At 37.7% G+C, this 27,076-nt stretch overlaps 2 protein-coding genes across 11 annotated transcripts in view; one reads left to right on the top strand and one right to left on the bottom strand.

Moving 5' to 3' along the window:
* LOC109409965 (lateral signaling target protein 2 homolog) overlaps positions 1 to 27,076 on the top strand; it is a 490,530-nt gene that overhangs the window by 219,425 nt on the left and 244,029 nt on the right. The window lies entirely within an intron of this gene.
* On the bottom strand, positions 13,302 to 20,725 carry LOC134288567 (uncharacterized). The gene is made up of 2 exons (XM_062853788.1): positions 18,044 to 20,725; positions 13,302 to 17,984 (listed from the first exon to the last, which is right to left on the bottom strand). The coding sequence occupies exon 1, from the start codon at positions 19,544 to 19,546 to the stop codon at positions 18,332 to 18,334; it is 1,215 nt and encodes a 404-aa protein (XP_062709772.1). The 5' UTR covers positions 19,547 to 20,725; the 3' UTR covers positions 13,302 to 17,984; positions 18,044 to 18,331.

The raw sequence follows: 27,076 nt of genomic DNA, 5'->3' as shown, positions 1-27,076 counted from the left end.
TTTTCTTGGGTTTCTCTGTTTTTTTTTGATGGATCACCTAGTTTTTTGCCGAAAGATCTCTTATTTTTGGCATTAATATTTATGAAACAGTTTTACGAGTTATCCATTGAATTATCCATTCTGATCTTATGCAAAAAGAGTTTTAAGATTTTTTGTTTCTAATATTTTTATTTAAATTTTTATTAATCGTTTTACTTCATAATTACATGAACAAATTGTACCATAAGTATCAACTCAGAGAGGACTTACTCTAAATTTCACTAGCTTAGCATAAAATCCTAAAGAAATTCCTGAAAATACATCTTGTTTTTATTTTTTAATTTAGTAAAACTTGTCACGAAAATTCCGTGCGCCAGACCGTAAAGTTATTTTTGAAGTTTTTTTTAGAGACAGGGTTGTACAGAATGGACGAAACTTAACACTAGACAACGGACACGACACACATTACGAGCACCATTGGATACGAGGAAGAAACATTTCTGGCTAAAAGTTTCATCGCTCGGAGCGGGAATACAACCCTCACCACCTAGCATTGTACGGTTATACGCTTGGTGACGCTAAGCGCATGGCAACGAGGCTCCGGAACTGTGTGGGAAATTTTATGAAGAAGTTATTAGAATTGCAATGCAGAGAGAATCCGAGGAGAAATTTATCTTTTCCTAGTTTTTCTATATTAGAATTTTTTTCAAGATATATTCTTGAAATTGCCATAATTTCTTTAATAATTCTTTCCATGCTTCCATGTGTTTGCTTGTTTCATTTAAGCTTTTTCATTTTGCTGGTGCTAGTTGTGGAAGTAGCATCAGAAGATGCGTCGCCTCGTGCACAAACATAGAAACTCTTCCGAAATCTTCTTGATATTTGGTTTGCCCTAAAAACTAATCTTCAAACTCCTCAAGAAATCCGCTCATTTTTGTTTCACATGAACATCTTCCCACATGAACATCTCGACGGATTATTTTGCAATCTGGGACTTAGCGCTCTGAGCATATCCTGCAGATTTTTTTTTTAATTTTGTCCATATTTTGTTTTACAATTCCAAAAAAATATTCAGAAGTTAATATGCCCCCAAAATGTTTTTGAAAGAAATTTGCAAACTCAGCGTTAGATTTACCCATTCTTGATTTGCTGCAGACTTTCGGTAAAAAAAATCGTTGCCGAATTTATGACTGCAAAGTAATGATATTATAAAATGTGCCGTTTTATGATATAATGACTAGAACTTGATGACGTTTTTCATGAATATTTCATTATCCTTTTCATAAACAAATAAGCCATAGTTGCCAACGGCGTCATGATAAAGCGATTCGTATTATCATTTATCAAGCATCATGGCATTGAATCATGAAACCATGACGCTGAGTCACGATATTATGCATTCAAACAAATGGAAAAATTATGCAAGCGAAATCATAAATTAAAATTAGGTAGTTTCATGAATGAGGCCTATGCACAGAGAACAGACGTCCAAGTTCATGTAGTGCTATTGTGTAAAGCATTGCAACGGTTGTTTTGAAATAACTGGGAATGTGGCCATTACGCGGCGCTGTCAAATTTCGAATCGGGGTACAAATTTGTCGTTGTTTTACCTTTTGGCGTTAGTGTCAACAAGTGTGCACGCTAGTATAGTTCCACCAAGAGAATGTGTTGGTTTTACTTGGAAAACAATAATTGAATTCTTGTTCAACTTGTTTCTTATTGAAAATAATGAAACCAATTATCAATGGGTTGCTCAAATTTTGTTGCTGGATTAGTGAAATAATCATAAACATCTTGTTATGTAAGCTAATACAGCTCAGAATCTGAGTAGGAAAATTTAAAGGTGCGCTAGTGAAATATTTCTTCAGAAAGCGCTATCATGGTGTCGAAACAAGTTTTTGAGTGGGAAAGTCACCGTCGATGTCGCTACTGAGCTTGTTTTTTCTTTACACAAGATTTTCAAGCAATTTTGTTCGAGCATGTTCGTCTGTTCTCTGTGGCCTATGGTTCCATAAATTAAGAGAGTTTTAGAGAGTAAATGCGTCATGATTTCATGACAAAATTTAGCGCTTTTTAGTACTAAATACGGCACACGTAACGTCGAGGCTATGGTAAGGACTGTTCAATTTATAAAACGGACAACTTTATAAGGCTATAAAAAGAAGACGCATAGTTCAAATTTAACCAACCTTGCTTCGTTATTCAGTACATCATCTGTCATTATAGTGATAATTTTTGAATCGAATAAAAATAGTTTTATTTTATAGAAAATCGGCCAGGTGTTAAATAGGGTGAATTTTTCGATTGCTGAAAATTGAAAATATATATAAAATTACTGTTCACATATGGTATATCGTTTTTAATACCTGAAAAGTATGTGCCATGCTGCAGCAGCATGAGTAATAAACATTTTGGCAAAATTTAAACTCAATCGGGAAATTAAGAGTTGAGATATTAAAGTCTCAAGTGAGATTAGATTTTTTCAATTAAATTCAATTGTAAAGCAAAAAGGGCATGAAAATATTAAATAATAATTTTTTTTATGCATCCAGTCGAAAGTGTGAATAATATGGTTTTAAATGCAGAAAACTGCTTCTTAATAGCATTGCTGGTTTGGTTACTGTGCGCTATTGCAGACACAGTAATCAAAACAGTTTCGTTCTTTGAAGGTTCTTACAAATAACAATGCAACCTAATGCAAATTTTGCATAACAATAATGTTGGAAATGAAAACTCCGATTATTATTAAATAAGGTGTACAATAACATAGGATCAACTTTGCTGAAAAAAAATAATAACAAGATTCGCTAGAGTCGAAAATCTGCATCAATGGAGCAAAAAGTATGCAATTTTTTAATATGGCCATCTTTATAAATTAAATTTTTGATGAAAAATGCAATTATAAGTAAATTTTTCTTCTGTATCATTCAGAGAGCAATAGTCTGCTACTCTGGACAAATTTTTAGCTGAATCCGTGATGCTATTGTAACACAGGACTTAAATGAACATTTTTTCATAATTTCTATGAAAATAAGGCAACTCACCATATCAAGCCGGAGAGCGCTTGGTGCATTATTACTGACCAACTATTAAGCTTTACCTTCAGTAGAATAGTATAAGATTCCAATACATTTAAAACTTCATGAAAATGTGCATATTAAGTATGTGGAAAGATATGTCGAATTTTGAGAAATGGGTTTTTATAGATGTTTTACGAAAACCGCTTCAGTTACACAATAAAGAACATTTTGCTTAATGTTATATTTTTCCTACATATGAGAATAGCTATTGAAAGTTATGCAAAAAACTGCTAATGGTTTTATTGAAAAATAAAAAAGATATCGCACAAGCAAGCTGTCCGTTTTATAAATTGAACAGTCCTTAAAATGAGTGTTGATTTGATGACCTTATTAGTGGCGTCATTTTCATCACAAATTTATCGCGAAATCATGACTCATTTAACCAGTTTTGGGATCCATATTTTTTTTCCTGTAAAATTTGTGGGTAATGTTTTAAGAAAATTTCGGCTTCATTTATAAGCAATTTCATTTTATTTTTACAAAACACTTTACGTTTCCTTTATTTATGTTTCGTCAACGTTTTACAAGAATCTGTGCATTTAATTCAGAATGAAAATTTCCTCACATTCGTTGGAGTTTATTCGAAAAATCGGTCAAATTCTTCGCAATCCAAATAAAATCATGTATTCAAAGAAGGATTGAGCAGAAAGTTTCAAATTGAGATGGATGTAGCTTAAGAAACGACCAAAATATTTCAATTATTAGTTTTGCCCACCAGATCATAATACGCCATCATAGTGCAACGAAGAAAACTTTCTCTGCGGTTTTTATCGACAGGGATTGATCTGATAAATTGAACAGCTTGTACTGCACTCTGCAGCAGTCTAGAATAAGCTTAAGTTAAAATACACAAAAATAAAAACTAAAAAATGCATTCTGCAGCAGTGAAATACAACTTTGAAGTGCCACAGAGCTTTTGTGGGGTGTGATTTGAAGGTTGATTCAACAACCCAAGCAACAATTCAAAATTATTAATAAGCATGCCAGTTGATTGAATGTTCTACAAAGGCGCCGACAGTTGTACAAGAGTATATGTTGAAAAAAAAATGACGAATAAATGTTTCATGCAGTGGAAACTGCACGTTTGTTAAATATATTTCTGCTCATTGAATAACTAATCCTACAGAAGTTTAAAGACAGTTGCTTAGGTATTTACATCATCTGTCGAATAGTGCTCTAAAAATGATAGAATGCAAGCTGCTTCCGACGTATTGGATGCCGTTCTTCCACACATGATCTACGATGGAACAAGTAGTTTATCTAAAGTTTAACAACTATTGCCTGATCATTTTATTCATGTACACTGATATAGCTTAATAATTAGAAGTAATCAGGTTTCTTTAACACAAATGTTACGCTTTTACTCAAGCAATGTTGATTAGAAGTGGTACTGTATCACTTGATTATCGTTGTTCGCCCTGCTCCTATTTGTAAACACGATTGCTGAATAGGAGCCTAAGAAAAGCATCCACGGCTACAAGCTTGAAGACCAAACAAACATCTTGCAGAAGCTCAAAATATCACACTTTTAAAAACATTCTGACTCACCTTTTATACTACACGCTCTAAAACCAGCAACATCGGCAACAAAAACATCAGAAAATGCAGCTGAAGTGGATCCTGGGTGGCTCCTCTATTTGGAATTGACGAGTACCGTGATTTCGGGTGAAATTGATCGACTTGAGAGTCATTTTTATGTGTTGAAAATGAAGCTTTAAACATTAAACAATTTGTAGCAAATGATCATCATCTGGTACAAGGGATATTGAATGATGAGTTTACATGTTTTACAGCCAATTAGTCACATATTTTTGTATTAAATTCAATATTCTCCCAAACTGCGTGAACTTCTAAGACACATTTAAACTTTTGTTACCGTAGCTGTATCGCACATGGAACAAATATTCGAATGAATGTTTATAGCTGCCAAGTATTCGCTAAACCCGATTTCGTCATCAAAAATTCTATAAATATTGAAAATTATACATAACATTGTACTTTTCCTGAAGTAATGACAATTTAGTATGGAAATTACATACTTTCAGGCGTTTTCTTTTGATTTATTAAACTTTAAACTTTAATAATTTAAAATTTACTAAACTTGTAAAGGTTTTGCATAGTTTTTCGCATTCTAGAATGGTTAATTCTGGTGGAAAATTCATTTTCGCCACCTACAAAGGCATTTCACTAACTGATCAATTTCACCCCGAATCTAAAATTTCTGATTTTTCATTTTAAATTATATTTATTGCCATAAAATGATTTGCAGTAAAAGTTTCAATCTCGTTGACTGATGAAAACCGTGGACGTACTTGTTTGATAGCATTGAGTTTAAACATATCGAACTATTCGAAAATTTGAAGCCAAACACTGTGAAAAGTGGTCAATTTCACCCGAAATCACGGTAGATTATCCACTATGGTGGCTCCGGTCCAGCCGGGCGCAGGAAGCTGTTCATATTTTCAGTTACTTGGAGATATGCACAATCATTACACATTTTCCTCTCGACACGAAAATAAAACTCGAGCGGTGAAAATAAAACAAGGTTCACTTGTGTGGGTGTTTGAATAAAAAAAAAAGTTCGAAGAGTCACCAATCTTACAACACAACACCGTGAATTACTGACGGACTAGCAAAATAATCAACATGCGTGCCTTATGATTAAACGTTGCGGTAACAATTATTCAAACATTGATTAGCTTTAAGGACAAGGTATTTGGAGTACATAGCTCAAAATTTCTAGAGCACCGTTTTTTAGAACCATTGAATGGATTTGGATGAAAATGCATCACGCTGTTGACAACCACTGAACAATTACCGTGATGCATTTTCATCCAAATCCGTTCAACGGTTCTAAAAAACGGTGCTCTAGAAATTTTGAGCTATGTACTCCAAATACCTTGTCCTTAATGTTTATGAAGACTATTTGTTGAATAACACATTTAAGCAATGTTTAACCAGCTTATGTACGGTAATGTATTCGACTCGGGGATTGAATATTTATATACTGCTTTAAATCTTCGTGCGGCTTCGTGGTCGTGCGGCTAAGGTCACCAAGCCTTTAGTCGCATCGTGCTAAGGAGTGCGGGTTCGATTCCCGCCGCAGCTGTCAGGAAAAGTTTTCGGCTGTGCCACTGGTCGTTGCATGCTAGTCCGTTGTCTAGTGTAGTGCTTCCTTCAAAGAGCAAATAGCTCACTGGAAGCATTAAACGTGTCTGTGTCTTTTAAAACAAATAAAAAAAAAATCTGCCGATTCACATAATTCGGATTGAAGCAGAGCGGATGCAAACGACTGTGAAACAAAAGGCCCAGAGTTCGAGTCTTTCCATTGATGTGATTTGTCCCATAAAAATGCAATAAAATGGAGATGTTGTGGCTATATGATCAGAGAGAGAGAGAGATATACCAGATTAAATACAAATGCAGAAATGTAGAAAGTTAAATCATTTTTGCAATTTCATGGTTACAATGATATTTAAGAAACATTTAAGAAACGTTTTTGTAGCAATTGTAAAACCGTATCTATTAATAGAAATAAATTTGCTAATGCACAATAATGGTTTCTTAAACCATTCTTAAACAAATAAACAAATAGCGTCATATAACATTGTTGATTAAACGTTAAAGAAAAGTTTATGATGGTTGTGTAAATAGTTGATAGTTCTAACGTTGAACAAGAGTTTCACAACCGATGTACGACCATTGGATAAACAATCTTTGCATCGTGCTTATAGAACGGTTGATGTTAAATAGATTCTTATTTTCGATCGAACAAGAGTTGAAGAACAGTTTTATTTCAAAACTATTCAAATATAATATGACTTGCAGTTTAATAACGTTGCTTTGAGAAACATTTCTTAAAGCAAAAATTGTTTCTTGGGAAGTCAATGTGGTGAAGTAAAAATTGAACGGCGAAGAAGAACAATTCCGCTCGCTGCTGATTTGGGGTGGTTGCCTTCGGCTAATGCAAAACGACAAAAATTGTGAAATTGCAAGAGAAGTGAAATTGAAACGTTTAATTTTGCGTAATTATTCGATTTTCAGTGCTACATGGGGTGGTTATTGATATGTATCATACAACTTTTTGCTTCCATCTGATGAACTATTGGCAAAGGTGGAATTGTAATATCTGTAATTATCGGCTATTTATCGTCTGATATTACGCGAATTAATGCATATGACGAAGTAGATTTCAACCCTATAACCTAGACTGGATTAATAGATTTGCCAACAATTTTATTGCACGAGATGAATGACCAATGAAAGGTTGGAATCTCAGGTAATAAATAAAAAACAACAAATTCTATTAAAGTATAATAAATATAATGTAGTATCATGTGCTGTACTACATTTCAAATTTGACTCATATTTTTAGCAATATGAATGCGAGTTTTCTCAGATTTCAGATCATGCTCACATACATATGTATAATGCGATTGTTTTGATAAGTAAGAAATGGATTTTGTGAATTCTTACAATAAAAAAAATGATGCACGCTCTCCTCAATCGAAGTAGTAAAACACACATTTAGTGTACATAAAAAATAGATGTCAACTGTTTTATCAGATGACAGCTAACCATTAATTTTACAAATTTCTAGCCACCGATGCACCATCATGATTAAACCAACCGAGCTTAACAAACCGTTTCCCGAGCATCGCACTCAACGCATCTACAGTTCATCTCGAAACGTTTTCTGATCATCCACGTGAAACAGATAAAAGCTGTGCTACCAACGTGGTCCACTAAATTATGCTGGTGGTTGGTAAATTCTCGACTTGAATATCTCACCGAGCTAGATGAGGGAAGTTCCCCTCTACGACGACGCAGATTGTGTGAGAAAAAATCATCGCCCAGGGAAAGTGTGACTGATCGCGTTTCTTCCGCGAGGCTTTGTTTTCGTTGTCTACTAGCGAAGCAACGTAATCAAAGTGACAAAATACCCTAAAGTGGGCGCGTAATTACCATCTTGGGCGCTGCAGCACAATAGATGAAGGTGGGCGGTGTGTCGTCGCCGGTGTCAGTGGTGTCTTCGACGAGATTTTCCCAGCTAAGGGGGATGCAACACTTGTTGACGAGTCAACAAGCGAAATCAAAGTCAAAAGCCGACACTTGTTATTGTGATCGCGGTGCAATTGTGTTTGAATGGGGACGTTTTGTGACACTTTCAGGAGAAATACGGAAGACGTAACTGCGATATAGATCATTGTGTGATTATTAAACTGTTTTTACTTCCGTTCACGTAAGATCAACCTTAGGTTTTTATATCAACGTACCATCAACGTTGTACACCTGTCATGTACCGGAATCTGATCGTAATCCTAATGAAGACGTTCTATCGATTCATTTTCCTCACATCGCTTCGATCAGTTTCCTCAAAAAAAAAAAAAAAATAAACTAATCTAATTTCACAAAGGTCCGCAAATAAACCAATTTCGCGATCCATAAATAGATCGAACAGATCCAACAGCTGTGCAGCCAATCGATGGTGCTCTAGCAGCAGACTCCCGGTAGAAGATGCCGCAAGACGAAAATCACCTTCGACGTTCGATGGCTGATCGACTGACTGAGGAGGCCGACTTCAGCACGATGCTGCTGGATTCCATCATCGATTCGGATCGGTTTGTTTGTGTTCTATGCCCATTCCATACTCCATCCACTACTGCTGCAGCACTTGACGTTGTTCGCTCTTTCCCACCCAATCTAGGGGAATCTGTTTGGATTCGCGAAATTCCTCACACGAGGCCAATGATCTCCCCAGAATGGGAGAGTGTAATCGTTAAAATCCAATTTATCGCTTTGAGGGGTTATTGGATGCAACTTCGATTACTGCGGATGCTGGCCACGACCACCGATCCTACCTTGTTCGGTTGATAGAAAGCAGACTTTGGCTGAAGTAGCTACACTTGAAAGTCGATTCTGGTCTAGATTGGGAACAATCTCGATTTATCGCAAAAGAAAGGGGTCCAGAATGAAGTGAGCGACTTATGGTGAAGATTATCTTTCTGTTGGAATTTAAATGAATTATGATCAGTATTCTGGGGGGCTTTGTTAGCTCTCAACTGTAATTAATGCGCTACTGAGTAGCATTTCATCCCGATGAAGTTTTACTGATTAGTGTCTACCCTCTATTGGATATGTGGTAAACAATCACTGAAAGCCGCATCACTTCGTTGATATAGTCCATTTTACGAACCGAATGAACTATGAATTAAAATTTTGACAGGATGTGGCATCCTGACACGTAAAAATCATCATGAAAAGTAATTAAGTATCGATTGAGATATATTTTGTTTTTGTTTTCTTAGTAGCTTAGTAGCTTAGAAGCTAAAAATTTGCTAAGCTCGTCCTATTAGGACATAGGAATCCCCTGGACTTCCAGGCATAATTCCCGAAGGAATGCCATAAGAAACCTTTGAACGAACTGCAGGAAGAATTCCTAAAAAAAATCTCTTGGAAGAATCTCTGATAAAAACACGTGGAGGAATCCCTGAAGGTACAGCTGCATGAAACCTTGAAGGATCTTCCGCAGGAATCTCTGGTGGTTCTCTAAGAAAGATCCCTCCAGAAACTTCTGGAGAAATCCCTGATCGAAATTTTAAGGGATTTACGCAAGCGATTCCAGGAAGAATCTCCGAAGGAATTCCAGAAGTAATCCCTGAGAAAATTCCAAAAGGAATCTACAAAGAATTCTAGTAGGAATCCCTAAAAAACTCCAGCAGAAATTTTCTAAAAAAGCTGCAGTGGGAGTCCAAATGATTTTCAGGAGAAATAATTGAAGGATGTTCTAGAGAAATCCTCGAATGAATTCCAGGAGAAGTCACCGAAGGAATTCAAGGGGAAGTCTTGAAGGAATTTCAGGAGGAATTGACGAAGAATTTCCAAGAACAATCCCCAAAAGAATTCCAGAAGAAATCCACGAAGGAATTCCAGGAATTATCACCGAGAGAATTCCAGGAGCAATCCCCAAAGGAATTCCAGGAGGAACCCACGAAGGATTTCTAAAAGGAATCCAGGAGGGATCCCCGAAATTACAAATGCAGAAGGAGTCCCAAAGGAATTTCTGGAAAAATCCTCCCCTCGAAAAAATTCCAGAAGGGATCCCTGAGAGAATTCCAGCAGGAATCTTCAAAGAATTTTGGATTTCCATGAGACATCCTTGAATCCTTCTCGAAGAATCTCTGAAGAAATGCCTAAAGAAATTTAGTTGAGGAAATTTTTGAAAAAAAAAAATCCCTGATGGAATACCTGGAGGCATCCCTGAAACCTTGAATCCTACTGGGGAGATCCCTGAAGGAACTTTTGGGGCAATTTCTGAAAAAAAAAAAATACTACTACACTGGAAGAATCCTCGTTAAAACTCCTGGATTAATCCCTTGAAGAAGTTGAGAAATACCTGAAGGATCTCCTAGAGAACTCTCTAAAAGAACTCCTGAAAGAATCACCAAAAATCTCCATCCAACTGAAAAGACGAAAGAATTCCAAGAGAATCCCAGAAGTAATTTCAGGATGGATCCCCCAAGAAATTCCAGGAGTCCCAGAAAAAAAACTCGTGCAGAAATTACTGAAGGAACTCTATAGAAATATGTACTAGAGAGATCTTCTGAAAAAAAAAATCATGATGAAACTCTTAGAGACATCCCTGAATCTTCCTGGAGACATCTCCGAAGGAACTCCTGAAGAGATCTCTAGAAGAACTTCTTGAGAAATCCCTAATTAGAATTTTAAAGGCATTTTTGAAGGAACTTTTGCAGGAATCTGTTTCCTGAAGAAACTCATGTAGAAATTCCTGAAGAGTTGTCTGGATGAATTCTTGATAGCCCAGGAAGAATCTCTGAAAAAAACTTCTGGCGAGATGTGAATGATGAATGAAATCTAATCAAAAATGAAAAAATAGACCTTGGAAGCCCAGCAGCATATGCGACCGCGTGGCAATCCGCTCCTTTCGCTCTTTCTAGTGCTATGCTGAACAGTAAGTTCGAAAGAGCATTGTCCTGTTTAATTCAGTCTGTCTAATGTCGCGTCAATAGGTAGAACGTTCTGGAGCTCTTGCCGACAACTCTTTGGTTGAGCCCTAGTATCCTATAAACACGCATAAACCTGCCTTGAAACCATCCCTTCACATTGTGGGATTCATCTCCCATTGGCTTCACCCCGAATCGGTTGACCTACCAACTTCTCGGAATTTACCAAAATCTCAACCCGCGCGCGCACTCATACACACACTCACGACAGACCCAATTTGCCGCTGGAAGACCTTGAAAGCCCCAATAACTACACTTTCCTTTCAATCAATTCTCGCGCTTAGTATCATACAGGCGTATCTACAATGATCGATTTCTCTTCATCGATTGTCTCTTTGGTTAATAACTTGGACGGCAAATAATTTTCGGTTGTTTTTGTTGTTGTAGATGCTAGCCCTAGTCGCCCTTTATCCAAATACACCGAGAGATCATCCGAATATTGAACGTATTTCCCGTAATAATCCGAAGAGAAAATCGATGAAGAGAAATCGATCATTGTAGATACGCCCGTATCGGCGGTGACATAGTAGAGAGTTGCGTGAAGCGAAGCGCAGTGCGACGCGTTTGCGTTCAAACAGCTTTTGTAAGCGCCAGTGCAAAACGCATGGTGAGACGCGTTGACCAGTCAGAGTGAACGCGAATCACAGCGTCGGCAGCTGCGTCAAACCATTCCGTCGAGTGCTTTCACGCGCGTGCATGCACAAGTTGCTGTACGGGGAACTGATGGTTGCTAGGACCGTCTCATGATTCTGTGCGCCTGGTGTGTGGTGTGTGCTGTTTGAGTGAATTCGTCATGACGGGGTTGAGTTTGGTCGTGGTTTGAGAGTTCTCATTATGCTGATGGTTGTGATTATGGTGGTGGGCATCGGTAATTTTGCTTCGGATACGCGTCACAAAGCGCGTCACTGTGTCATGCTTCGCGTTGCTCGACGCGTGTATGAAAGCTGATCGACAAACGCGTTGCGCATCGCTTCATGCGCCGCCTTACTATTATGATACTAAGCGCGAGAATTTGATGCGCGCGTACGCAGTTCGTTCGCATTCGGTTTCGTTCCGTTTTCCTCGCCTCCGATGAAAGTGAATCTCTCTCTCGCGCTCCGACGATTCAAATGACTGACTTGCTGCTGCGTTCCGGCTGTTCGCTGATAATGCGTCAGTAGGCTGGTACTGATGGTGAAGATTATCGCTCGTGCATGAGCCTCTGCACGAATTTGCCCTGTCCTGCTCACTCCCACAGAAAGTTCGAAAACAGCGCGCACAGTAAAAGTCAAATTTGACTTTTACTGTGCGCGCTGTTTTCAAATTTTCTGTGGGAGTGAGCAGTAGGCCAGATTCGTGCAGAGGCTCATTCCAACAAAAGCGCCACAACTTGTTCGCGATCGAAGACCGAGGGCTTTTTCCCGGTGCTGGTGGAGGATCCAACCTGCAAATCTTGCCACTATCATCCATTTGCACGCCACATTTGGATATGCTCTCCCACCGCACCGTGTAGGTAGAGAGTATCCGAGTATCGTCGTCCGTTGTGATGATCATCATCATTCGTTTCGGCTGACGACGGCGACGACGACGAAGGCCGACAACGCGTTCGCCGGTAAAATCATCGGCATGCACAGCACCGAAAGGGTGGCGCTAATCAAGATAAATGGCATCTTTGGCGCGCACGGAGTTAAAACTTCGTGCCGTGGACTGCGCGCCGCTCGCACATAAATCGGAGCGGGAATGAAAGTACCAACACCTCCAATTTTCTACGGCATACATTTCTAGGCGACGAAAACGCCATCGTGGCTCACTATGAGCCAGAGAATGAATAATAAGAGTCAAAATTCACGACATTGCATGCCTGTTTTTGCACAACATGACATTTAAGATAACATATCGACACTGATTTTTCATTTGGGCCTAACTGACATTTTCGAGTTCTCTTCATCGATCCTCTCTTTGTGTCATCACAGAATGTGTATTGAGTTTTCCAAAGATTTTTTGGTTGAAATGCGAAGAAGACGACTACATGTTGCTATAGAAATAAAAAGAATAATGATTTTGTTTGTTTTGATCAAGTTATTACACGGTCAGAAAATTCACTCATTTTGGAGCTAAAGTGGGACAACTCAAAAATGAGTAAATTTTATTTCCAGCGATAGCGCTGGCCCAAGTGCGAAAATCTCATCAGTTTAAGTTGTATAATATTCTTGCTGATGTGAAGAATATTATACGGCTTAAACTGTTTGGATTTTTGCACTTAGGCCAGCGCTATCGCTGGAAATGCAATTTACTCATTTTTTGAGCTGTTCCACTTTAGCTCAGTTTTGTGTAAATCTTACTAATTTTAGAGTAACTTTTTCTTAGCGTGTAGCGAAAGAGAGAGTCGACGAAGAGAAATCGATCAAGTCAGTTAGGCCCTTATGAAAAATCATTGTCGATATAACCAACAATAGTACGCAACAATACTTGGTTTGTGGTTGCCGCTTTCCATCGTCGATCACGTCCGATGCTCATCAGATCACGTTCTACCTGATCAACCCATCTTGCCCGCTGCGCTCATATCTTTCTCGTAACAACTCGCTGTTTCGTAGGTGGACTTTCCGGATTTTGCAGAAATTTTGGACCTTGATACCAACGGCAATCCGGATATAATAAAGGTACCGCGTTTTATTTTCAGGCATCCGTAAAATTTTCAAGAAAGTGATACCGTATAGCGCCATTCATCCACAGCGACAGAATTTCGACAACACGGAAAGACACGAACTAGTGGTACCTTGTCCAAAGCTCACGTGAATGCTCCGCAATAGGCTCGTCCCAGTTTGTACCTGTCCGCAAACTCTACTTGTGTGGAATTTTGAGCCGCATCAGTAGTTTCCTTCCAAGAAAAGCTTTACTGCAGTTTTACTTTGCGCATATACACTCTCACCTAACATATGTAATTACATCATGGGGTAGGGCGTGCAAGTCTAAACTAAAAAAGCTGCAAACAATTCAAAATAGGTGTCTCAAAATTATTTTCAAGCTACCGTTGTTAAATTCGTCAAATCGCTTATACTCAGATTTACTCCACAACATTCTACCTGTAATAGGGCTATGCGATGAGCAAACTCTACTTTTGGTCCAAAAAGTGCTACACTGTCCTGCGACTTTGAACAACTTACCCATTACTGTTGTACCTCGGATTCGCAGCTCCAGGCAAGCCAACAATTTGACTAGGTCCCGTGCGTTTTCAAATTTTGGTCAAAATCGGTTTTCGTTTATAGATCCAACCAAATTCAACTCTTTACCACGTAATATTCAACAGATAAGTAATAATATTACTGACGACAATGATTTTTCATAAGGGCCTAACTGACTTGATCGATTTCTCTTCGTCGACTCTCTCTTTCGTTAATAACATGATCAAAAGAACCAAAACCATTATTCTTTTTATTTCTATAGCAACATGTAGCCGTCTTCTTCGCATTTCAACCAAAAAATCTTTGGAAAACTCAATACACATTCTGTGATAACACAAAGAGAGGATCGATGAAGAGAACTCGAAAATGTCAGTTAGGCCCATATGAAAAATAAGTGTCGATTTCATTACCTTTAAAACTAATTTTAAACGCTATCTTAAAAATCACATATCACAGCTAGTAGTTTCGTCATATCGGATCGTATTTTATATGAATGTAAATGTATGTCAACCACCTGCGAACAATTACGTTTCTTTTGTTATTAGAATTATTTAGTTGTAATTATTATTTTTTTGTTAATCTTGTGTGCTTCTTTAAAAGGATAATCAATCCACTAGAAGTATTTTATAGATTTGTTTTGTTTATATATATTCTGTTTTCCTTGCTTGTTTGTCCCAGCCATTAGTTTTTGCTTTTGTTTGATTTGTTGTGTTGCCCACGGCTGGGCCTTGAGTGTCCATTACCAAGGGGCTCAGCAATGAGTCTTTTGGTGTGGGGGAGAGGGGAGGGTCACTCAAAAAAAAAACTCTCCTGCATCAGAATCCTCCCTTGAATGACGATGTGTGCGATGAATCTTAAGGGATCGTAGAGCTTCGTCACAATAGGCAGGATCTGAAATAGGCAAGCAGGAACTTCCAGGTGATATGAAGGCGTCTTCCAACGGAATCCATGTGGCGTTCAGAACACGTTTGCATGTTCGTTCTTTAGCTACTTCCATTGGTATACTGATTGCTGTGCTCGTCTCTCCTAGTCGGTATACACCTAGGTCTACACATTAAGATGACTTCGGTAAACACCGGAACCGCCGTGACTCAACAAATTACATACATACATTTATTTGCTCAACATCACATTTAAGACAAGATATAATTAACAATACACTCCGCGAAGTAAACTACCTAATAACTAAGTAAATTCCTTAAAATAGCCTTAATTAGCCATAACTGTAAAGTATGGATGCCATAAGAATACCTTATGAAAATTGAACATGCTTCACGGTGTGCTGAAAACCGTTATTAACAAATAAAAATGTCCACCCAAACGGCACCCGGCATTCGAAAGATTTACTATTCTAGTATCTCCTCTGAAAATTTGAAAATCTTTCATCGAGGGAAACTAAAGTTTTTGTGATTTGAAGATTTTGAGCCATTTCAATAGGATTTCCTTATATGAGTAGCACGCACGGTGTGCCTGATACCACTGTTAACAAATAAAAATGTACTCCAAATTAACACCCGGCATTCGAAAGACATACTATTCTAGTAACTCCTCCGAAAATTTGAAAATGTTTATCGAGAGAAACCAAAGTTTATACTGTTTGAAAATTTTCCTCTATTTTCATAGAATTAGCTCATATATGACAATATTGTCATAGGCTCTTCAAATCATAAACGAAATATTAAGGAGTTTCACAAACACCATTCTAAAGATACAACATTCAAACAACTTCTCTGAAAATTTGACAACATTTCATTGAAACGATCGCAAATTACAGTGGTTTGAAAATATAAGTATGATAAAGTATATTGAAAATGTAGTAACTTCATAGAATATTATTGCAATTTCTCATGTTCATCATTCCTCGCAATGAATATATATTTTGTAATTCATCTAAAACTTTGATTATATTTCACATTTTTTGCAATACATACTTTTACAAATCTCAGTAGGTGTTTTTAATGTGTTTATAGATAAAGCGATAGTATGCAAATCTCCAATGAAATTGAAATCAAAGCTTAAAATTGTTGTTACTAATGATCATTCAAATGTAAAATTTCTAAAAGCTGGCTAGCAAACCGATTAGCATTTAGGTTTACTTTAAAAGCTTCAATATCTTCAACATTATGCCAACGATTTACAAAGCTTCCTAAGAATACCAAAACCTTGGGCTGTTAATTCACTTTAACTCTCGATTCACCATGAAACGTTTTCAAATTCACCGACAAGATACCAACATATTTACAACGTGATTTAAAACAAAAAAAAAACCCTTATTAATCCACCTAGCGGTGATGGTGCCTTTCTCGTGACATAAAATATTCTTTCAACAAAACACAAGTGACAAATTAAGTCCATGGTATGGGAGCAAAGTTCATAATTATTAAATAAGTTTCTCTCTGAACGATGACATGCATTATCAGGAATCGATCAGTGCAATAATAATTGTTAATTTTGTTCTCATAACAGCGCCAGAGCCGGAAAAGTAACTGTGTACATTTGACACAGCGGTGAGGCTGATGTAGTAGTACACAAATCTGCACTCTTAAAAAATTAGGAATTTACACATGACGTAAACCATCAACATACGTAAACATTTCATGACTGAATGGCAAATTTGACTCAATTTTACATCCATCATGTAACCACAGAGAACAGACATTTAAGCTCGAACAAAAATACGTCGAAATCGTGTGTAAAGGATTTAAGTGTACCTCAACGCCACCAACGGAGACTGCCCCACATATAAAGTCGATTTGACCCAACGATGGCAGTGTTCATCGTTAAAATACACTAGCCCACAAAACGACACGAGCGCCAAACGGCCAAAAACGGTGAGCACTGGAAACAAAATTGACAACACAACAATGTAAGTGGTGGAACGCTAGCGCCACGCAACGGGGGCATAACCACATACTTTGATATGACCGTTACATAGTTTTACACAAGGCAGAAGGCAAAGATAGACGTCTGTTCTCTGTGATGTAACTTCGAGTTGGTTGCACAAGATGTCAACAAATCTATCTGACCAGATAGGTAGAAACAGTTTCACATTTATCGTCTATTTCACAACTCGGAGATACAGCCGAGATGTAGGGTATTGGTTCCCTTATTAAGCATGTGGCTCACATTTTCATCCTACGAAAAACAAAGGATTAAAGCGCTGTTTGTTTTGTTTCTTATTTTTGTATTTTTTGTTAGAAGTGAGCACCCATGAAAACACAAAGAACGGAATCAATCGGTGCCGTAATCGCTTGTTTTCGAATAGGATGAATATGGGAGCGTGAGATTACTGATGGCACACATACCCTATATCACGTGCCTCTCAATCAGCAGATTAGATTTCAAGTCCGGTTTGTTTTTTTTACATACGTATGTTTTATCTCTCGCTTCGGCTCTAGCGATTGCTAGCTCGACTTTATTTGTGATAGAAGACGTAAATTTGTCTCAAACGGGCCGCTCCTTTTATGTGCATCCAAGTGAGCTTTAATTTACATGATTTTTTCTAAGAGTGTGGGTAGGACATATGGACTGTCCAACCTAGCATTTTTTGTGGGTAGGATATGTCCTAGCAACTCCTCGCGCCACTTTTAAAGTCTTTAAAAATATTGATAAAATAACGACCGTCTTTGATAATTTGATAACGATTGCTGGCGTATTTTCGGTCCTCGGGTTGCTTATAAAACAACTGTTTTAATTAAAGCCGACGTTTCGAGCGTTTATTCACTCATCTTCAGGGCAAACTACAATTTACATACAAAGTTTGAGTAGTCAAGTCATTTATTATACAAAAAATACTCACATCAAAAGTTGTTTTTAGGTCAAGTAGGTTTGGACATGGACTGATGGAACGACTAACAACATTACACTGTAATTATACATACAAATTTCGGACATAATGACTTGATTCGTTTTTACAATAATTAAAATATTGGACGGAGCACAAACTTACACAGCTTTCACCTAGGCACATCTAAACAGGTTTGAATTAAAATGTCTATGAGTGGAGACGTCAAACGAAAAGATGGAACATAAAGGACGGAAACATTAACAGAAACAGGGAATCACAGCGTGCTGTGACGATGTTCTGCTATCTTTCTCCGTTCGTGATTGAGTGCAGAAGACCCGAGTAAACAACACTCAAATTACTGGTGTCGGTTCTATAGTTAACCGTTTTGGTGTCACAAAAAATGTGACACATTTCAAGAACTTGAAGTGCGTTCAAACGATTGTCCTGTTCTAGAATTTTAGTACCAGGTAAATCGAATCGGTGTTCGTTTTCAATCACATGGACCATCAACGCCGTCTTTTTGAATTCTTCCTCCCTCTCCGTCGCTCTGTTCGGGTCGGAAGATTTCAAATCTGTGTATCGGTTAATGAGAGACCGATGCCCAGAGAGACGGTTTTTCAACTGTTGCGTAGTCAGCCCAATGTATGCGCAGTCGCAATCGGCGCAGGGAATGCGGTAAATCACATTTCTCTTCTCCAACTGCGGCGTTGCATCTTTGAGCTTCGAAAACAACAGTCTGTTTGTTTTGACGCATTTGAAGCCCAGTTGAACGTTGGGGAAGTTTCTATTGATGACTTTTGCGAGAGCCGGCGTGAGCTTCTCTACGTGGTGAAGAGATCGATACACTTTTGGTTCGGGATGTGTACTGCTGTTGCTCTCATGTGTGTTTGTGTTCTTGTTGATATATCGGTTTATCAACCGATTTATCAATGAACTTGAGTAGTTGTTGTTTAGCAGATAATCCCGGACCAACTCTTTCTTCTCATTTTCTGATCTGCACGTCGACAACTTGAACACTCTCCCAATAAAGCCAGTGGCCGTGTTCAGTTTTTGTGTGAGAGGGTGAAATGAAAAATAATTCAAAATGCGCCCCGATGCTACAGGTTTTTTGTACCAGTCGGTGACGATTTTTTGCTGCGCTGTGCGTATAAGCAGCATGTCAAGGTACGGCAGCTGATTATTATTTTCCACTTCACATGTGAATTGAATGTGTGAGTTGAACTCGTTGAGCGCATTTCTCACATGTTCAATCATGTCGATTGGGAGAGCGGTGATCAAATCGTCGACGTACTTTTTCAAAAATGGAATAGGAATATCAATCCCTTCAAGCACGTGATCTAGCAATGTTTCCATCACTAAATCTGCAAGAGCCGGAGACAATGGGTTACCCATTGCCGTTCCCGACTTTTGACAGTAGAAGTTGCCACGGTGGACGAAATAACTGGAGGAGAGATTGAATTTAATTAGTTCTATGAACATTTCGACATTCTTTATTGTGGTGTTTTTCTCGATCATACTCCAGTTCTTTCGCACCGCTTCTATCGCAACGTCCCGTGGAATACACGTAAACAGGCTTACCACATCGAACGAGACCAATACATAGCCTGGAGGCAGGTTGATATTGTTTATGAATGTGCAGAATTCGTATGAATTTTGCACATTGTATTTGTTGTGGTCGATCGAGCGATGTAGTATGTCTGCAAGGTACTTGGACAGATCATATGTCGGGCAATTACTCGGGTCTTCTGCACTCAATCACGAACGGAGAAAGATAGCAGAACATCGTCACAGCACGCTGTGATTCCCTGTTTCTGTTAATGTTTCCGTCCTTTATGTTCCATCTTTTCGTTTGACGTCTCCACTCATAGACATTTTAATTCAAACCTGTTTAGATGTGCCTAGGTGAAAGCTGTGTAAGTTTGTGCTCCGTCCAATATTTTAATTATTGTAAAAACGAATCAAGTCATTATGTCCGAAATTTGTATGTATAATTACAGTGTAATGTTGTTAGTCGTTCCATCAGTCCATGTCCAAACCTACTTGACCTAAAAACAACTTTTGATGTGAGTATTTTTTGTATAACAAATGACTTGACTACTCAAACTTTGTATGTAAATTGTAGTTTGCCCTGAAGATGAGTGAATAAACGCTCGAAACGTCGGCTTTAATTAAAACAGTTGTTTTATAAGCAACCCGAGGACCGAAAATACGCCAGCAATCGTTATCAAGTCTTTAAAAATATCACATCACAAATACCACTTTGTCTGATGGTCCGAACCTGTGGAATAGAGAACATTGGGCTTGTGCCTTTGGTATGGTCCACTGCACGAATTTAGCCTGCTTACTCTCACGAGAAATTTGACGTTTGAGCGGTGCCGACACCTCTGGCTGGCCAGAATAAATTCGTGCAGTAATAGTCTATTTTACGAAACGACAACAGTGTTGATATTGATATTGATACAGTAAAACCTCCATGAGTCGATATTGAAGGGACCATCGACTCAAGGAAATATCGAGTAGTGGAACAAAAAGCCTTTGGGAAGCTTTTTAGGGGACCATCATAGTAACCCAGAAATTATTTTTCAGTATGGAAAAAATTACCTCCATGAGTCGATATCGAGTCAAGGAACATCGACTCATGGAGGTTCGACTGTATTAACACTCACGGGCTTGGGCGCAACCTCCTGTCAAATTTTCATTCATGAAATAGGCTAGAGGAACTGGTTCACCTAGCGTGAATGAGGATGAAGCATCTGTCAAAGAAAAAGTAGATCTTCATAGGCTAGAGGAACTGGTTCACCTAGCGTGAATGAGGATGAATCATCTGTCACTTTTAGCATTTTTTTATATGAAGATCTACTTTTTCTTTGACAGATGCTTCATCCTCATTCACGCTAGGTGAACCAGTTCCTCTAGCCTATATAAAAAAATGCTAAAAGTGACAGATGATTCATCCTCATTCACGCTAGGTGAACCAGTTCCTCTAGCCTATGAGCGATCAGCTGATCCGAAACGTTTCGTAAAATGGCTCATTGAAAATCAAAACGCGCATTCATGCAGAAATATTTCCACTTGGCCAAAGAGTTGGTCTTCCTTAAATATCCAATTTAACGCCCAGATGTATGCAACTTAGCGTTATCACTTACCGTTACCTGACGTGCCATTGCCTTACTACATTCATACACCGAGGTAAATTTCTACTCAGTCACTGAGTTGGTCCAACTCAGAAAAAGAAAAGACTTTTATTTTCTTACTTAATTTCCGTTAAGTTAAAACTGAGACAACTCAATGAGTTGCCTCACTTCTAACTGAAACTGAGCAGGAAAAAAATAATTTGGAATAAATCCATCTCAGTAACTGAGTAGAATTTTTTCTCTTAAAACATCTTAAAACCCAACGGCCAATAAGAACATTTATTTCTCTTATAAGAAAAATTATATAAGGGAATAACCATAAAAAAACGTAACGTTCGGAGTAGGAGGGGGGTTTGGGATAGTTTGACACGTAAAAACGCACAGAAAAACCCGTGCGAGAGGGGGTGGGGATGTACATTCCCAATTTTAGCGTGACGTACGTAATGGATGCTCCATGATGACTGTTTTTATGATTAAACAGCATCCTGTTTGCCAGATACACGTTGATGGGGAGGGGGGCTTCAACAAAGTGTGAAAGTGTGAGCATTTTTTTTTAGAGTTCTCATACAAAAAGTGTGACATAGGGGGAACGGGGTTTGAAAATCGGCAATTTTCGCGTGACGAAATTTATGGACGTTCCCTTGTGATATCACGTTTCCGAAAAATGATGACGGACACTGAGCGAAAAATTCACTTACACCGAGAAAACTTTGGCAATGGGTTGTCCCACTTTTAACGGAAACTGAGTAAGAAAACAAAGGATTTTTCAATTTCTGAGTAAGACCAGCTCAGCCACAGAGTAGAAATATTTCTCTGTGTAAATTTTACTGGAAATCTAAAGTAGATTTTTTCCATCTAACTTAACATTTGAAGCTTAAGGTGATACGGGACACCGTGTAATTTTTACTATCTTCCATCTCTTTCATCATCATTCGTCTCAGAACTTTGAGGATGCAAATCTAAACTTACAGTGCACTGATTAAACTGAAAATTTAGTCGATTGTTCATTGTATGTGAGCAAACGAACGATCAATTTTCCAAAACATTTCATGCAGCAGAACTTGAGATTTGCATCCGCAAAGTTTAAGCGCAATGATTGATGATTCTGATGACGCCCCGTAAAGCCTTAAATGATAAGTAAGTGAAAATATCCAACTAAAAAAACCAATAAAAATTAAGTGGAATTTTTCACTGCCAAATCATATAAATTCACAATATTCTTTAGTATTATTTTACATGTTTCTGCTCTTATTATTATTTTATATTAAGGCCGGACGGGACGGTGGTTGCATCGTCCGCCATTACTCTGTTGTTAGTAAGATGCAAATCTCAACTTTTACTTCATATTATTGACCAGAAATTAGATCGTTCATTTGCTCACTTGTGGTGCGCAATCGACTAAAGTTTCAGCTACGTCAGTACAGTAGAAACTGATATTTGGTTCTTCAAAATCGCGAGGCAAATTGTTAGAAAGAGAGGGAAGATAGGAAAAATTACACGTCGTCCCGTGCGGCCATAAGGTAAATTCAAAGATTTGAACAAAGAGGAAACATTTTGGCATCATTACAATCATGCATGGTTCGTTAGTGATGGCAGACAGCTACATGCTTCTATTTTGCTTGCATACTTTCGACTGCAGTAAAATCCACTTGAAAACCATATACAATTTATACAGTGCGAAATTTCCAATAACTTTCCATTGGAGATTCACTATACTTTCAAGCGGGTTTCACTTAACTCATGTGAACTCACTGAAAAATTGTTTTTTGAACTTTTACTTGACTTTTTCCAGTGAAAGCAAAATGAAATTTCTTCTCAAAACGCGGAAAGGCAGTATCCGCGATCAACTAGGTAAATATCCTATACCAGTGATCCTCAGCCTAACTGTCTTTGCGGGCCAAAATTGAATTCTGAATCGAGACTGCGGGCCGCAAGTCGTTCAAGAGTTTATTTTCAATAATTTTCAAGATTCGACACATTTGCAGCCGATTTAAAATAGTTATTTTAGGAGCAATTTTCAAAAGAAATTTAGTATAAACTCATTGTTTAAGCGAAACACACTGTTCTTAACAACAGTTTTGAATATTTTCGGAACAAAATTCAAAAAAGTAGTCTTCTACAGTTTGCAAAATTTTCAAAAATCTTACTTCTATTGAAAAACGCTAATATTGGTAAAACTTCAGTACACTTCAACCTCATTTTACGTCCACCATTGACTGAGTTGCAAAAAATTCTACCGTGTATGTGAACAGACTAAACATTTTCATACTTCTGTAAACATCTATAGATTGAGGAGAAGATTCAAAAAATATAAAAGTTTTCAGTTTGCTTATTGTTTTGGCGATGAAAATTTTTGTAGCTCAGTGAACGTAAAAAGGGACAAGGTGTAGTTGATATTCATTCTCATGAAAGTTTTAAAATACATATATGGTAAAATTTCTGAATTTCATTACGGAAAATTTGAATGGGACACTTTCTAATACATTTCAAAATCAGTTTGCGGGCCGCACAAAACCTGGTGGAGGGCCGCATGCGGCCCGCGGGCCGCAGTTTGGTGACCACTGTCCTATACGAACGTAATTTAAGGACAAACGTCTTGAAATCCCGGTTCAAAAATGCATCAAAACTTCAGACGCACAAATTTCAAGAAGCAAGCTTCAAACAACAATGAATTTTATTATTCTGTTCTTGCTCACTTGTAATAAGCTTAAAATAAGAAGCTCAGGTGCGCTGGTTTTGTTTACGAAGAGATTTGTGCCCTCAAAATCGTGAGTAGGTGCCAAAGTCGGCCATTGTGGCGGCCATATTGGGATTCTAACAAGTCTGTCCTTAAAACGAAAACCTTCGGCTGCCTCCCGTCCGTCACTTAGCATCGCCATCGCTATCGAACCATGAATGGCAGTGAGTATTTTGAGTATACTGTTACCAATTTCTGACTTCAAAAACAAAAATATACGTAATGAAAATGTTTTAAATTTGAATGTTAATGATTTTTTCTCAATTTCAAAAAATCTGTACCTTTTGCAGAAAATCTGTAATCTGTACCGAAAAGTTAAAAAAAATCTTTACTTTTACAGAATAATCTGTACCTGTGGCCCAGTGTTGCCACAGGTACAGATTATTCTGTAAAAGTACAGATTTTTTTCAACTTTTTGGTACAGATTCTGTACGGTACAGATTACAGATTTTCAGCAAAAGGTACAGAATGGTACAGATTTATTGAATTTGAGAAAAATACATTAAAATTCAAATTAAAAACATTTTTAATACTGATATTTTTGTTTTTAAAGTTCAGAAATTGTTAACAGTATACTCAAATTAAGTGTTTTTCATAGTTTAGACTGAATGTAATGCTCTTTTTTGTGTATTTTAAGCGATTTTAAATCAAATGTGGTACAAATTTGGTACAGATTTTTCGAATGTCTGGTACAGATAAATAAGATTTTTGAGCCTTCGGTACAGATAAAAATGTGGCAACACTGGTGGCAACACTGTTAGGACGGGCTGGATCCTGGATGATCTCCCTAATGGTTCCCCTGTTAAAAAGGAAACTTCGAAAAATCAGGATATGTTGCCATCATCACACTCATACGTGGTTCGTTAGTGATGGGCGACAACTCTAGGCTTTTTTTGCTTATATGTATAGCACGTTAGCGCCGCTCTTTCGTCGTCGTCGTTTTCTCTCACATTCTCTCTTACTTTCGTTCTCGTGGTGTGCTGCGGGCTGCGGCGTCCGTCGTGGCGGTCGTCGCGCACCAACTTAAGCAGGCTGTTACACCTGTCGCTCGGGTGAAAAATGCTGGTCCGGATCACTAAATTTGCCATAATTCCGAAACGCCTTGACCGATCCGAATCATTTTCAATAGCAAACAATGCGGTAAAATTCCGGTTCGATTCGAGCTATAATCCGAAAAATCGGCCAATGGGAAGTGCCTTAAAAGTGAGTGAACTTATTTTGTTCACAGACACACATACATACACACATACAGACATCATCTCAATTCGTCGAACTGAGTTGATTGGTATATGTGACTTGACCCTCCGAGCCTCCTATCGAAAATTTTTTTTTTGAGTGAACATATAGCCTTTCAGTTCACTTAGGTGAACGAGAAAGGCAAAAAGATACCACACTCTAAGAAAGTTTATGTAATCATGCCACATTTTTATTTGTATTCGATTAGCAGGTAGAACTATGAAATATTAATTAGATTCTCAAACTACGGTAATGGAATGATTGCTGTTTACATTTTCATTGATTGCTCTCAGTTGGCGCCAGCAGTGAAAATTGCATACAAGAACTTTTATAGCATCTAGTTTCCAGCGCTGACAGCCCGGTGGCGACACCATCACTTGTATTCAATGCATCGTGTGTGCTACTCTCGGTTGTCAACTTTCCAAAATTCTCACCTCAAGCTCACGGAAGCATGGTAGTCAAGAACTATCAAATCGTATAGAAAGATCGCGAAAAACGTTAATTGTTAGAATATGGGATGGTTTTGTGAAAAGTTAGTGATTAGAAACCAACAATGGTTTGAAAAGGCAACTTTTAGTGTTTACTTCATGTTCCGGAAAAACTTCTTCACCGAGAAAATTCGATTTTACTACCACAGAAAAAGTGCCATCTGTGATATTTCTGGTTTGGAATGTCGATGTATAGACATTCCTCTCAATGGAATGTTGCCAAATTTTCAGAGAAGTTGCTTGAATATTTATTGTACTTTTGAAATTTGTGAAACTCATGACACCATTCAACACTAGTTCGCGTTACGGAATGAGAAAAAAATAATCGGGGTTCGGGACCCTAGAAACTCTAATGTGTATATCAATTGAACACTCCAAGTTTTCAATTCAAACTTCGGTCTTGTACTGTGAAGTTCCGTTCCAATATTTTTCGAAAATTCTTTCAGTATCACACTTCTAGGGTTCCAAAACCTTGTTCTTTTTTTTCATCTCATAATTCGAAGTTTTTTTTAAATTTTGTTGAGCAGTGTTTTTATTTGTTTATGATATGAAGAGCACCGTATGACAATATTCCCATATATGAGTTAATTCTATGAAAATAGAAAAAAATCTTCAAACAGTAAAAACTTTGGTTTTCCTCGATAAAAATTTTTCAAATTTTCGGAGGAGATACTTGAATAGTAAATCTTTCGAATGCCGGGTGTTAGTTTGGAGTACATTTTTATTGGTTAATAGTGATATGAGGCATACCATGCGAGCCTATTTACTCATATCAGAAAATCCTATGGAAATGGCTCAAAATCTTCAAATCACAAAAACTTCAGTTTCCCTCGATGAAAGATTTTCAAATTTTCAGAGGAGATACTAGAATAGTATATCTTTCGAATGCCGTGTGCCGTTTGGGTGGACATTTTTATTTGTTAATAACCCAAGTAACACAGAAAACATCTTCTCAAACAAAAATTGAAAAAGATGTATTATAAATGCTATATACGTGTTTCAGAAAACATGTTTTGTTGTAACAAAGCTCTAATTATGTTTACCGATAACAAACAACAAAAATAAAATTTTATTCGCTTGTCGGCTTCATAATGTATGAAATTTATTAATTTTACAATTATACAACATATATAGAACATCAATCAAATGAAAAATGTGAATTAATACATGTTTCGGTCCCATATGTCATTTATCTTACAGTTTGCTCTTCCAAATGGTGTCAATATTCACAACAAACCAAATCAGGATTCAACATTTTTTGGTTTCGTTTTTTCATCACTAATGTTGTAATTGTTCCGTTATCGCATCAAATAGAACTGACAACTTTTCAGTAGCGCTGTAATGCAGGTTATGTTGATTGTGTACTCGTCAGCTTCCTCGTCCTCCTTCCCACGTCAAAGTTCTCCCGGGATTGTTGATATTTTTAATATTTAGCTGGTAGCTGCAGATG

The sequence above is a fragment of the Aedes albopictus genome, chromosome 2 (genome assembly GCF_035046485.1).
Source record: "Aedes albopictus strain Foshan chromosome 2, AalbF5, whole genome shotgun sequence".
Classification (NCBI taxonomy): domain Eukaryota; kingdom Metazoa; phylum Arthropoda; class Insecta; order Diptera; family Culicidae; genus Aedes; species Aedes albopictus.
Note: the sequence above shows the minus strand (reverse complement) of the source record. Positions and strands in the feature narration are given on the sequence as shown.

Excerpts from the sequence above, each read along its gene's own strand:
- LOC134288567 (XM_062853788.1), bottom strand. The coding sequence starts at position 19,546 with ATGATCGAGAAAAACACCACAATAAAGAATGTCGAAATGTTCATAGAA.